We start from the raw sequence: 12,071 nt of genomic DNA on the forward strand, positions 1-12,071 counted from the left end.
AGACTTCAGTCAGCATTTACTTGGCTTTAATAGGCAATGCTTCCTTCTCTGATATGACTTAGTAGTTCTGACCACAGTGGTATAATTGAGATAGTTTTCTGCTGCTCTGTCTTTAATAGCACCTACTCTTAGGCTTAGTTATTATTAGTTTATTTTCACACCTTCTGAAAATCACTTGGTGGTGGTAGGTTGTCCTTCCTATTAAAAATAGGCCCTTAGAAAACAATTACCAACTGGCAATCTTCTGACAGCAACACAGTTTTTCTCACTGCCTCAGCAATTTCATATTACAGGAACCAGTGATACTTGGCTTTCCTTTTGTTCATAGAAGTCTAGTAGAGTTCTTATACTGTTCAGCCCTTCAGCCTTTGTACGTTCTGCAGAACTGTTCTCCTAGAAGAGAAGAGTTGTGCTGCTCTCCATCTCCCCAGATACTGATTCCTGTGGAGCTCTGCTATGTGATGATCTTTGCACACTAGCTGTGGCCCAGGTCATTGTCTGTCTTCCCTGTCTTCTCCTTTCCAAATACCATATATAGGTGTTGAAACAGGTTCTTGGGTCACTCCCCAGGGGTAATGCTGAGTCTTTTGGACTTATACTATGTGAGTAGCCTAAAAGGAATGGTCATACCTGGAGGAGGTGCTGTCCAGCATCAAGTAAACAATTACCTTCAGACAATCTGGTTGCAGGTAAGTGCTACATGTTTTTCTAATGGTATCTTTATTGTTCTGTAAATATGCCAAGATAAAGGCATATTTAGGCTGGGCATGGTGGCTCACGCCTGTAATCCCAGCACTTTGGGAGGCCGAGGCTGGCGGATCACTTGACGTCAGGAGTTCAAGACGAGCCTGGCCAAAATGGTGAAACCCCATCTCTACTAAAAATACAAAAAATTAGCCAGTTGTGATGATGCATGGCTGTAATCCCAGCTACTTGGGATGCTGAGGCAGGAGAATCACTTGAGCCAGGAAGGCTGCAGTGAGCTGAGATCACACCACTATACTCCAGCCTGAGTGACACAGGGAGACCCTGTCTCAGTAAACAAACAAACAAACCACGGCACATTTAGAATAAATGCGACAAAGAGTACAGGCCAGACTTCTGGATCTATAGCAAGGTGCCCCATGGGTATGTTTTTACTATTTGTGTAGCACCTTATGCTCTGTGGTATGTTGTAAGTGCTCAGTAAATGTTTATTGTGGCTATTATCATTACTAGAATTATTATTTAGAATTCAACAGGAGAGGTTAATATGGAGGATTCTCAGTTGGGATAGAATATACTCTAAAATCTTTATTTTTTTTAAATTGTGGATATTTAAGGCTGTAAACTAATTGTCTCTACTTAAAACAAACAGTTAATCCCTTCTATCGCTTAGTCCTAATATAGCAATGTGACACTAGCAATTGCTTTTAGTCTTAGAGGTTAGTAAGTAGGACTGTTTCTTATTAACTTGTTAGGGCAGCATAAAATGCCTTGCCTACCCAGGGCGCATTCCACTGGACTAAGCAGTTAGAAATTAGAACAGGAGGATTACTGGTAGTTCATGTCTTCAGTACCACTGCTAAAGTTCTGATTATATAAATTCTTGTGTGTGCGTCTGTAAATTCCTAATTTTTTTTTTCCATTTTATTTCAAAACACCCTCTGAGGACCTTCCCTACTTGAGTTGTAAGACTGGTGTGGACATTCTTCATGATATTTAACATGGGTTTTCCTTTTCTTAATTTACACTGCATGATCTCCAAATAATTCTTACTTCTCCTGGGCAAGAGTACCGCCCAAATATTTATACATATCCATGTTTTGTTTCTTTGCAGTTGAGCTGGCAATGATTATGGACCGTTTGTACGGTGGTGTCTGCTATGCTGGCATTGATACAGACCCAGAGCTGAAGTACCCCAAAGGTGCTGGCCGCGTAGCATTCTCCAATCAGCAGAGTTACATTGCAGCCATCAGTGCTCGCTTTGTGCAGCTTCAGCACAATGACATTGACAAACGGGTAAGCACCTACTTAGGGTGGAACTGCTATGGGAAAGAAAAGAAGTTTTTTCTGTGATTTCCCGGGAAGAAAGGCACCTTGTGATCATAAGTGAGCAGCTCTACCTTGGATGGCATTAGTCCATGAGTCCATCTAGGCTGCCTGAAAAAGAGATCACTGTTGGTATTTAAGGCGTTAAGGAATATTCTGCCTCGCCCATCCCTAGAGTGATGTTACACTTATGAAAATAATCCTGCAAAATTTAGCATACCAAACTAGTGCTGTTCAGAAGATGACACTAACAGTGTATTAACAGAAATGGAGAGCTGGTGACCTGCTTGACCTACATAGTGCTCTTAAACAACAAAGAAACTTAGATTAACATTTAAACATTCAGGAGTATATATGAGATGTTGAACTTCTGGCTTGAAGTTGCAAGCTCATACACTGTGGCAATCATTGGAGCCAAAAAGCTGCTTTTCCCTTCCTCTGCTTCTCCTGCTTACACCATATATGCATATGCATTACCTGCCATGCTGTTCATGGGTATTACCTGCCTGGCCTCTAGTGACATTAAGAGTGCTACGTCTGATGTAAAGAGGGGGCATGAAGTAGAGTTTAGGCAGTTGGTGTATATAATTGGTTTTGCAGAGAGACACGAGTTTAAATTCCTTGAACCAAAGCTTTGACAGCTGTTTGGAAGCTTAGGGGTATGGAAGCCAGTAAGAGCCAATCTGGACCCTGTATTAATAAATGAAAAGAGCAAGTAGGGGAATAGCACCAACTCTTGAACGCCTGCCTGTGCAACTGTGCTATGACTATTAATTCTTCTAGTAAAGAATGTTTTTGGGGCATACACTGGACTAGAATTAGTGAAGTAGTAAATATGTTCTATATGAAGTTTCACTTACATCCTCTACAGGCAACTTTGACTAATTTTGTGTAGCAGGCAAGTTTCTGAGGTAAAAATTTTAACTGGTGATGGATTTTTCATATTCAAGATTATATGTTTGTAAAGACATGTATCTGATCAAAAACTACAAGGGCCAAGGCTAAGAATAAATATTCTGTTTGCCACTTCACTGATCTTCTTAAGAGTAAGTGGTAGCGATTTGGTTTTTAATTAAAATGAATAAAATAATTTAGAATTTTGAAACACTCTTTAAAGTCGTGGAGATTCAAAGACATAATAAAGATTCAACTCCATTTCCAGTTTTTAAGTATCCATAGCAATCTGAGCATGCCCTTTTGTTTTGTTTTGTTTTTTGAGACAGAGTCTTGCTGTCACCCAGGCTGGAGTGCAGTGGCGCAATCTTGGCTCACTGCAACCTCATCTTCCAGGTTCAAGCAATTCCTTGCCTCAGCCTTCTGAGTAGCTGGAATTACATGTGCCTGCCACCACGCCTAGCTAATTTTTTTGTATTTTTAGTAGAGACAGGGTTTCACCATCTTGGCCAGGCTGGTCTTGAACTCCTGACCTTGTGATCCATCCACCTTGGCCTCCTAAAGTGCTGGGTTTATAGGCGTGAGACTGTAAGCTCCGCAAAGATGGGCGTGGTAGCTGTCTCATTCCCTGCCTGGTCCCCAGTATTTACCTGTTGCTTGATTCAGTCACTGATGCTTGATAAACCTTTGTTGAATTAACACATGTTGCTACTTAGAGGGTTCCTTTAACTTCTGCTGCTATTGTTGGTAGACATGCTTGTGCCTGTACATTTGGGAGTCACATACCAGATTCTATTACATTGAGACCTCTATTGCAACCATCACTGGTGAACCTAGGCAGTGAACTTAACCTGAAGAGCCTTGGGTTCTTATCTATATGGAAGTAGCTTTCTTTGTTCTTCTCTACAGCCAGAACTAGTGACTGTACAGGAGGTAGATCCTGGAAAAATAAAACCTAGAGGAGGTCTCCATTTCCCCATATCTCTACCTTCCCTTTGCCTCCATCCTACCGACCTCCTGGCTTATTCCTTATTAGAGGGAGATATGCTTGCCCTAGGGATTTGTAGTAGTCATTGAGCCCCTTTAAGAATCATAATAGCTGGACACAGTTCACACCTGTAATCCCAACACTTTGGGAGGCAGAGGCAGGCGGATCATGAGATCAGGAGTTTGAGACCAGCCTGGTCAAGATGGTGAAACCCCGTCTCTACTAAAAATACAAAAAAATTAACCGAGTGTGGTGGTGCGTGCCTGTAGTCCCAGCTACTCAGGAGGCTGAGGCAGAAGAATCACCTGAACCCAGGAGGCGGAGGTTTCAGTGAGCCGAGATCACACCACTGCATGCCAGCCTGGGTGACAGAGTGAGACTCCGCCCCCCCCCCAAAAAAAATTCATAATAAATTCAGATATGTTTGTTTTGTTGCCTATCCCTGTTCTCACAGCTACTTTGAGGCAGGCTCAGGCCCTCAGTATTTCTTCCCACAAGATTAGAACTAGGTTAAAAAGGAGAGAAATGGCTTTGCTTTTGTTAGCATGATTGTAGAACATGCTATGAAAATGTGTTTGGAACATCAAACTTCTCAGGGCTCAGGAAAGCCATTGACTTTTCTGCTTGCTGTAATTGGGTTAACCATATATTTTATATCTATATATTAGAGTAGTCCTTGGTAAACATTTAAGGTAGCAGCTAGTTGTAGGGAATTTGGAGCAAGAACAGATTCCAATACATTTAAACCTTTGCTGCTTCAATCAGTCACTGGCGACCCCAAGCAGGTTACTTAAGGCCAGCAGCTTCAGGTCCTCATCTGTAACTCCTTCCTGGTAATGGTCTGAAGATTAAATGAAATTTTACTACTGAAAAGCCAGATCCTTATGACAGGTCGACAGGTATTTAACCAGCAAGTATTCATCTTGCTACAAATGTACTTAATACTGATTTTTGTTAATATTATATAGGTTGGGTTTTAACAGTTGCTCTGCTGAAGAAGTAGCAGAAAGGTACAATGGTTAGTGAAAAAACCACTGGCCCCAAGTCAGATGGCCTGGGTCTAGATCTGGTCTTGTTCCCCCTGCGGTTATATGATCTTGGTCAAGTTACTTAAATTCTGAGCTTCAGGGTACAGTGAAGGCAATAGTAACAGCCTTGGGTGTCCCATGAGATGGGTGAGAAGCCCAGAAAGATATTGTTCAAGAAAGCAGTATGTACAATATGTATGTGTATGGTGGGACTGTTGCAGTGGGCACAAGACTGCTACCTCCATGTGTTGTTAGAAACGGGCCCAACAGTTCCTTCAGTGCCCCGGGAAGAGAGCCGTCTGAGTGGGAATATTGGAAGTTGTTGAAAGTGGCAAAGTCCCTACTCTCCCTTTTGCCCCTCAGAGATGAGCTCCATCTTCTTCTTTTTTTTTTTTTTTTTTGAGATGGAGTCATGCTCTGTTATTAGGCTGGAGTACAGTGGCGCCATCTCGACTCACTGCAACCTCCACCTCCCAGGTTCAAGCGATTCTCCTGCCTCGGCCTCCCAGGCAGCTGGGTCTACAGGCACACACCACCGCACTCAGCTAATTTTTGTATTTTGAGTAGAGACGGGGTTTCACCATGTTGGCCAGGATGGTCTCGATATCTTGACCTCGTGATCCGCCCACCTCAGCTTCCCAAAGTGCTGGGATTACAGGTGTGAGCCACCACTCCCGGCTGGGCCAGCTCCATCTTCGTTGTTTGCCCTGACCAATATGGAGATCCTTTCCCTTCCCTCCCCTCCTCCCCTCCCCCCCCCACTCCTTACCTCCCCACTCCTCCCCTTCCCCCTCCTCCCCTCACCACTCCTCCCCTCACCACTCCTCCCCTCCTCTGTCCCCTCTCCCTCCTTTCTTCTCTCTCTTCTTTCTTTCTTCCTCCTCTTTCTCCTTCATTTTCCTCCTTCCTCCTTCTTTTTCCTTCTTTCTTCTTCCTCTACTTTGAGACATTTATTTACTTTCCCATAAGAACAAACATGAGTAGGCCAGGCACAGCAGCTCATGTCTATAATCCCAGCAGTTTGGGAGGCCAAGGTGGGAGGATCGCTTGAGCCCAGAAGTTCGAGACCACCTGGGCAACATAGGGAGACCTCATCTCTACAAAAAAAATTTTTTTTTTAATTAGCTAAGTATGGTGGCACATGCCTGTGTGATTCCAGCTATGGGGGAGGCTGAGGAGGGAGGATTGCTTGAGCTCAAGAGGTTAAAGCTACAATGAGCTGTGATCATGCCACTGTACTCCAGCCTGGGCAACAGAACAAGACATTGTCTCAAAAAATAATAATAAATCATGGATTGTTATGTCATGATCATGTAGCGGCTAAGTCTTATATCTCCTCAGGAAAATAGATCACTATTGAGTGCTAGAGACTCTATAGAGAACTTCAGTATTTGGTCATAGCATTAATCTGTTTCCTTCTGATGTGAGCCCAGAGTTGCCTTTAAACCAATACTTTGACTATTTTAAGTAACATCAACCTTTGTTACCTTTTTACCCAAATTATCCTCCCTTGCTGTCTGCATCATTATAAATATAGATGCAGTGAATTTTTAAAAGTAGAGATGGCATTTAAGGGTCACTTGCTTCCTGTTTGCAGCCCTTATCCCTTAAGAAGAGTGGGAGGGGACCACCTGCAGAGCAGCAATGCCTGACAATCAAGTGAGACAATTCATTAAGTGTTGGAACAGTGAAAAAAGCAGTAGGGCCACATGAGGTGTGTGCTCTTGGGTTTCATCTTTCTTGTGTACGCTGTGGGAGGTACATGACGAAGAAATTGACTAGTATGTATCCAACCACCTTTTTACAAAAGATACCTCTTTTGAGAGTTTATATGTTTGTTTATTGTTGTTGATCTTTGGAGAAGCTTTTAGATAGAGTGTTTTAGGGAAGAAATATAAGCTTTATAGATTTTATTTCTTCTCACCACCTTGGAGACTTTTTGGCTTGCTTATGAATATGAAGTATGTCAGTATGCAACGTTTATATTATTATTTAATTTATCTACGTTATCCTGTAGATTTGGTACTTTCATCTCTGCTGTCATTTCACTCATCCATAATCTCATGATCTTTAAGGAAGAGGTGTTTTTGTTGTTGTTTGTAACACTTTATCGAGCTGTTTTATGCTATTCACATGGCATAAAATGCACCCAGTTAGAGTGTGAAATTAAATATTTTTTATTATGTGTACATAATTGTGCAGCCATCACAATCAGTTTTAGAACACAGGTTTTTTGCAATCATACCATATTTTATGTCTTAAGGAACATAGAGAGGTATTTTAATGTGCAGCCTTTAAGTCTGCAATAAGAAGATCAACTGCATAATAACAATAGTGGAATGATAGTAGGGGATACACTTTATTTATTCTCTGTAACCAGTCAGCTCATTATATAGAGAGGATCCTACTTATTTAACCTGTGCTCTTCAAAGTCACAGGAACAAAGTAGCCCAGGCTCTTGGGGCAAACCTCTGAACCCTGCTATAACTGTGATTAGAGTCCCCCTTGTTGGAGCAGGTTGATAAATCTACATATCACAACGTTTTGCTATGTCATGTCCAGGCATGGGAGGACTAAGAGAGGTGGAAGAGGCTTCTTCTACTAATAGTTCCTCACAGAGCTGCTATGATCTTAATTCTGTCACTTTTGCTCAGGAGTCTGAATGGAAGTGCTTGGCACACAGCAGGCACTCACTAATGTGCAGAATGAAGTGGGAGGAGATATAGGAGAGCCAGGACTGGAAGCAACCATGGAAGCCTGGATACTAGACATCTAGTGTCATCTCTCATCTGGACATCTAGAATATCTTTCCCCTGGGGCTCCCCACTTCGATTTTATCCCATCCCCAAGCCTTTTTTACATAGCAACCAGAATTAACTTCTTATAATCATAATTTAATCATGTCTTTTCACTCCTTTACACCTTTTGATTGTGTTCCACTGCCCTTAGGATAATGGTCAAAGTCCTTAAAATGACCTAAATGACCCTTCATGTATTATGTACTTCTGCCTTAGCACTCCCTTCTCCCTTCATTATCTTGAGCTATTTCTCAGGGTCATTATACATATGTTGCCTGGCTAATACCCACTTTTTCTTCAGGTCTCAGCTTAATTGTAATATTTTTAAGAATCTTTTCTTCATTGGAGTTTACACTTCCCCCATAGATTGTTGTCATAATACACATCTGCCATTTATCTGTGCCATTAAATGCCAGTATAATGAAATAATGCTTTGTTTAATATCCATCTACTGTTACATGATAAAAATTCAGGAGGGCAATAACTGTGTCTTTCAGTTTGACTACTGTATACACAGTGCCTGACACCTACTGGACACACATTAATTATTTTTGAATTAATGCATGAATGAGTTACTATAGTGAATGAATGATGATTCAGAGGTGGCCCAAGAGGCCAGACACAGTAGCTCATGCCTGTAATCCCAGAACTTTGCAAGGCTGAGCTGGGAGGACTGCTTGAGGCCAGGAGTTTGAGACCAGCCTGGGAAATATAGCGAGACCTTGTTCTCTTAAAACAATTTTTTTTAATTAAAAAAAATTAAAAGCAAATAAAAAGAGAGGTGGCCTAGATGGAAAGACCTTTTATACCATTCTTTCACATATCCAGCTGTCCACCAGAGGGCACTTTGCACAGCTTTCTTTTTCTACTTAGTTTAGAAAACTCAAATAATAAATTTAGATTTGGCTGTTTAGAACAGCAAAAGTATTTTTTGGCACTAATAATACACTCAAGTTGGACTTAACCTTAGGCATGACCTGGTCCAACCCCATTTGTTTTGCAACACAGGAGAATCTAGGAGAGTTTTGGAAACTTTCTCAAGATACTTGACAATCGAGGGCAGAGCTCTCTTCATTGGACTTCCTTCCTGAGCCTTGCTGCTCATGCAGGGACTAATGTTTCTTCAAACTCTCTTTGTCCTTGAATTCCTTTTTCCATAAGCCTAGGTTAGGAACTTCTGAAATTATAGTTCCCTTATCAAATTGTGTATATGTTTTAATATTTCAAATAACTTTTCAGGAGCATGTACTGCATGGAGCAGGGGCACATCTGGAATTTATCAGGATTTTCTGGTATGCCTGTAGGTCATTTTGAACAGTCACTAAATGAGTCTGAAATTTTTCTGTGCTTTGTGCAGTTGTTTTGTTTTTCACTTTTATGTTTTTCAAGTTATTGAAAAAGTTTTACATGAATACTTAACATAAAAGTGAAAAGAAAAAGTATAATCCGGAGGTGTCAATGTGACTTCCCTGGATTATATTTAATGAAGGCCAGGTGCAGGGGCTCACTCCTACAATCCTAATGCTTTAGGAGGCTGAAGTATGTGGATAGGTTGAGACCAGGAGTTCAAGACCAGCCTGGGCAACATAACAAGACCCTCATCTCTTCAAAAAAAAAAAAAAAAAGAAATTTCTTTTTTAATTAGCCAGGTATGGTGGCACATGCCAGTAGTCCTAGCTACTTGGGAGGCTGAGGCAGGAGGATTTATTGAGCCTAGGAGGTTGAGGCTACAGTGAGCTAGTCACCTAGGTTGGAGTTGCACTACTGAACTCCAGCCTAGGTGACAGAGCAAGATCCCATCTGTTTAATTTTTTTTTTATAATTTAGTAAAGATGTTTGGCAATTTTAGTGTTATGAAACTTTTTTTTTTTTTTTTGGGATGAAGTCTTGCTTTGTCACCCAGGCCGGTGTGCAGTGGCATGATCTCGGCTCACAGTAACCTCTGCCTATGGGGTTTAGGTGATTCTCCTGTCTCAGCCCCCCAACTAGCTGGGATTACAGGCACCTGCTACCACACCCAGCTAATTTTTTATATTTTTTTTAGTAGAGACAGGATTTCACCATGTTGGCCAGGCTGGTCTCAAACTCCTGACCCTCGGCAGTCCGCCCGCCTTGGCTTCCCAAAATGCTGGGATTACAGGCATGAGCCACTGTGCCCAGCCTCTGAAGCATTTTGTTGTAAATGATATAGACAGGGCCAGGCACACTGGCTCACACCTGTAATCCCGGCACTTTGGGAGGCCAAGGCGAATGAATCACTTGAGGCCAGGAGTTCAAGACCAGCCTGGGCAATATAGTGAGACCCTATCGCTATAAAAAATAAAAAAAATTAGCCGGATAGTGGCACATGCCTATAGTCCCAGCTACTCAGGAGATGGGAGGATTGCTTCAACCCAGGAGTTTGAGTGCAATGAGCTATGAATGTACCATTGAACTCCAGCCTGGGTGACACAGTGAGACCCCACCTAAAAAAAAAAAAAAAAAAAAAAAAAAAGGCACAGGTATAATTCATGTCTTAGTTTTTACTTCTGAGGAAAAAAGTATTAGCATCCGAGGAAATAAATCAGTTAAAGCTTACCTTATGCATGTGTTATGGCTCATGTTCACTAGTTATTGTTCAATTGGTAATTTATCCCTGCATTGACAGTGTCAAGGTTGTATGATACTCAGCACATAATTCTCAGCATTTTTTTTTTTTTTTTTTTTTTTTTTTGAGACGGAGTTTTGCTCTTGTTACCCAGGCTGGAGTGCAATGGCGCGATCTCGGCTCACCGCAACCTCCGCCTCCTGGGTTCAGGCAATTCTCCTGCCTCAGCTTCCTGAGTAGCTGGGATTACAGGCACGTGCCACCATGCCCAGCTAATTTTTTGTAATTTTAGTAGAGACGGGGTTTCACCATGTTGACCAGGATGGTCTCGATCTCTTGACCTCATGATCCACCCGCCTCGGCCTCCCAAAGTGCTGGGATTACAGGCTTGAGCCACCGCGCCCGGCCTTAATTCTCAGCATTTATTCCACCTCTGCATACATGAGGCATATGTTATCCTCGTAAATAACAGAGGCTCCCTAGAGCTCTAATAGAGAGGAGCGGTTACAAGCATGACCATTAGTATGTAAGTGGGGGATATATCCCATACTCAACTGTATCCCCACCTTCCAGAACTTCATTGCTATGGTAAAAATAAGAGTACTTGCTTAGGAATTGGGAGATCTGGGTCTATTCCTAGCTGTTTTCCAATTGTGGTATGACCTTGGGCAAGCTACTTAACCTTTAGAGGCTTGATTTCATTATCCAGAGGTAATAAGAACACCAGCCTAACTACCTGACACTTTATTGCACAGATAAACCATGACAGTTAAAGGAGTGCTCTGGGAAGTTATTAGGCTGTATAGACAGATATTGATTTGTATTATTGCTGAGCCTGGACTATTTAAATTGTGCTGTGGCCTAATCATACATCCAAGGCTGATTGTTGGCTCCTTTTTTTTTTCCTTTTAAAGAATTTATTCAGTTCCACTAAGTATCCTTGATATAAGGAAAATGAAATAGTTGATAGTTTAAAAGAAAAGTTAACTTATGTGCCAATCTGTCAACATTCTGGTTGGATGTTAGTCAAGACACGCATGTAAAGACTAAGTTCTTTTTATAGAGACAGATAACTGGGTACATTTTTTCATTTTAAGAATCAAAGACTTTTTTCACTTCAGTCTTGAAAGTGGTATTTTTACCATTATCTTTTCTCTGATAATGAAAATATTTTGAACCTGAAGTGAAATACAGTTTAGGATTAATTTTGCTTGTATTCCTTTGAATAGTGTTTCTGTGAAAAACTGAATTTAAAGTATTTAAACACAATAAGAGTCCATGATGGTACCTGTACTCATTCTTTTTTTTATAATGGTATTTTTAGAAATGATGCCAAATGAACTCTTAAGATGTGAAAGCTTTGCTAAATTCAGTTTTTTAATGTGATGTAAGTCTAGGTCATTTACATATGAAAGATTTTTGTACTGTGAAAATGAGATCATTGAAAATGGGTAATGCTTTTACATGGCCGGTTTTCTACACCTTTGTCAACTCTGTATGCTCATGAGAAAATTTTTAAAGTGTAGAATCAGTTGAATCTCTCTTAGCCTAGCAAAAACAAATGACTTGATAGATATGAACAATTTGTTTATAAAAATCGGAGGCAGTGCAGCCCCCTGCCTCACGCACAACCATAGTCTATCTCAGCTCGGTCATGTTGTCTCCTAGAAATTTGTAAATCAGACATTTATAACTTTAAATGGATCATGCAGTAGACATTGGTTATAGTTTCTCCAATTCATCCC

The 12,071-nt window shown here is 41.2% G+C and overlaps 1 protein-coding gene across 10 annotated transcripts in view; it reads left to right on the top strand.

Annotated features, from left to right (window-relative positions):
• The window catches only part of CPEB3 (cytoplasmic polyadenylation element binding protein 3), a 239,167-nt gene that overhangs the window by 200,665 nt on the left and 26,431 nt on the right, over positions 1–12,071 (top strand). For 9 of the 10 annotated variants that reach the window (XM_032245540.1, XM_032245542.1, XM_032245541.1 and 6 more), the window contains one exon: positions 1,820–2,001. In XM_032245540.1, the coding sequence (XP_032101431.1) occupies positions 1,820–2,001 (182 nt within the window). Of the gene's footprint in view, positions 1–1,819; positions 2,002–12,071 lie in introns of those variants that run through there. The other variant, XM_032245543.1, reaches the window with a different exon arrangement.

This window comes from Sapajus apella, unplaced genomic scaffold, assembly GCF_009761245.1.
Source record: "Sapajus apella isolate SASKATOON/1434 unplaced genomic scaffold, GSC_monkey_1.0 scaffold58, whole genome shotgun sequence".
In the NCBI taxonomy this organism is placed as follows: domain Eukaryota; kingdom Metazoa; phylum Chordata; class Mammalia; order Primates; family Cebidae; genus Sapajus; species Sapajus apella.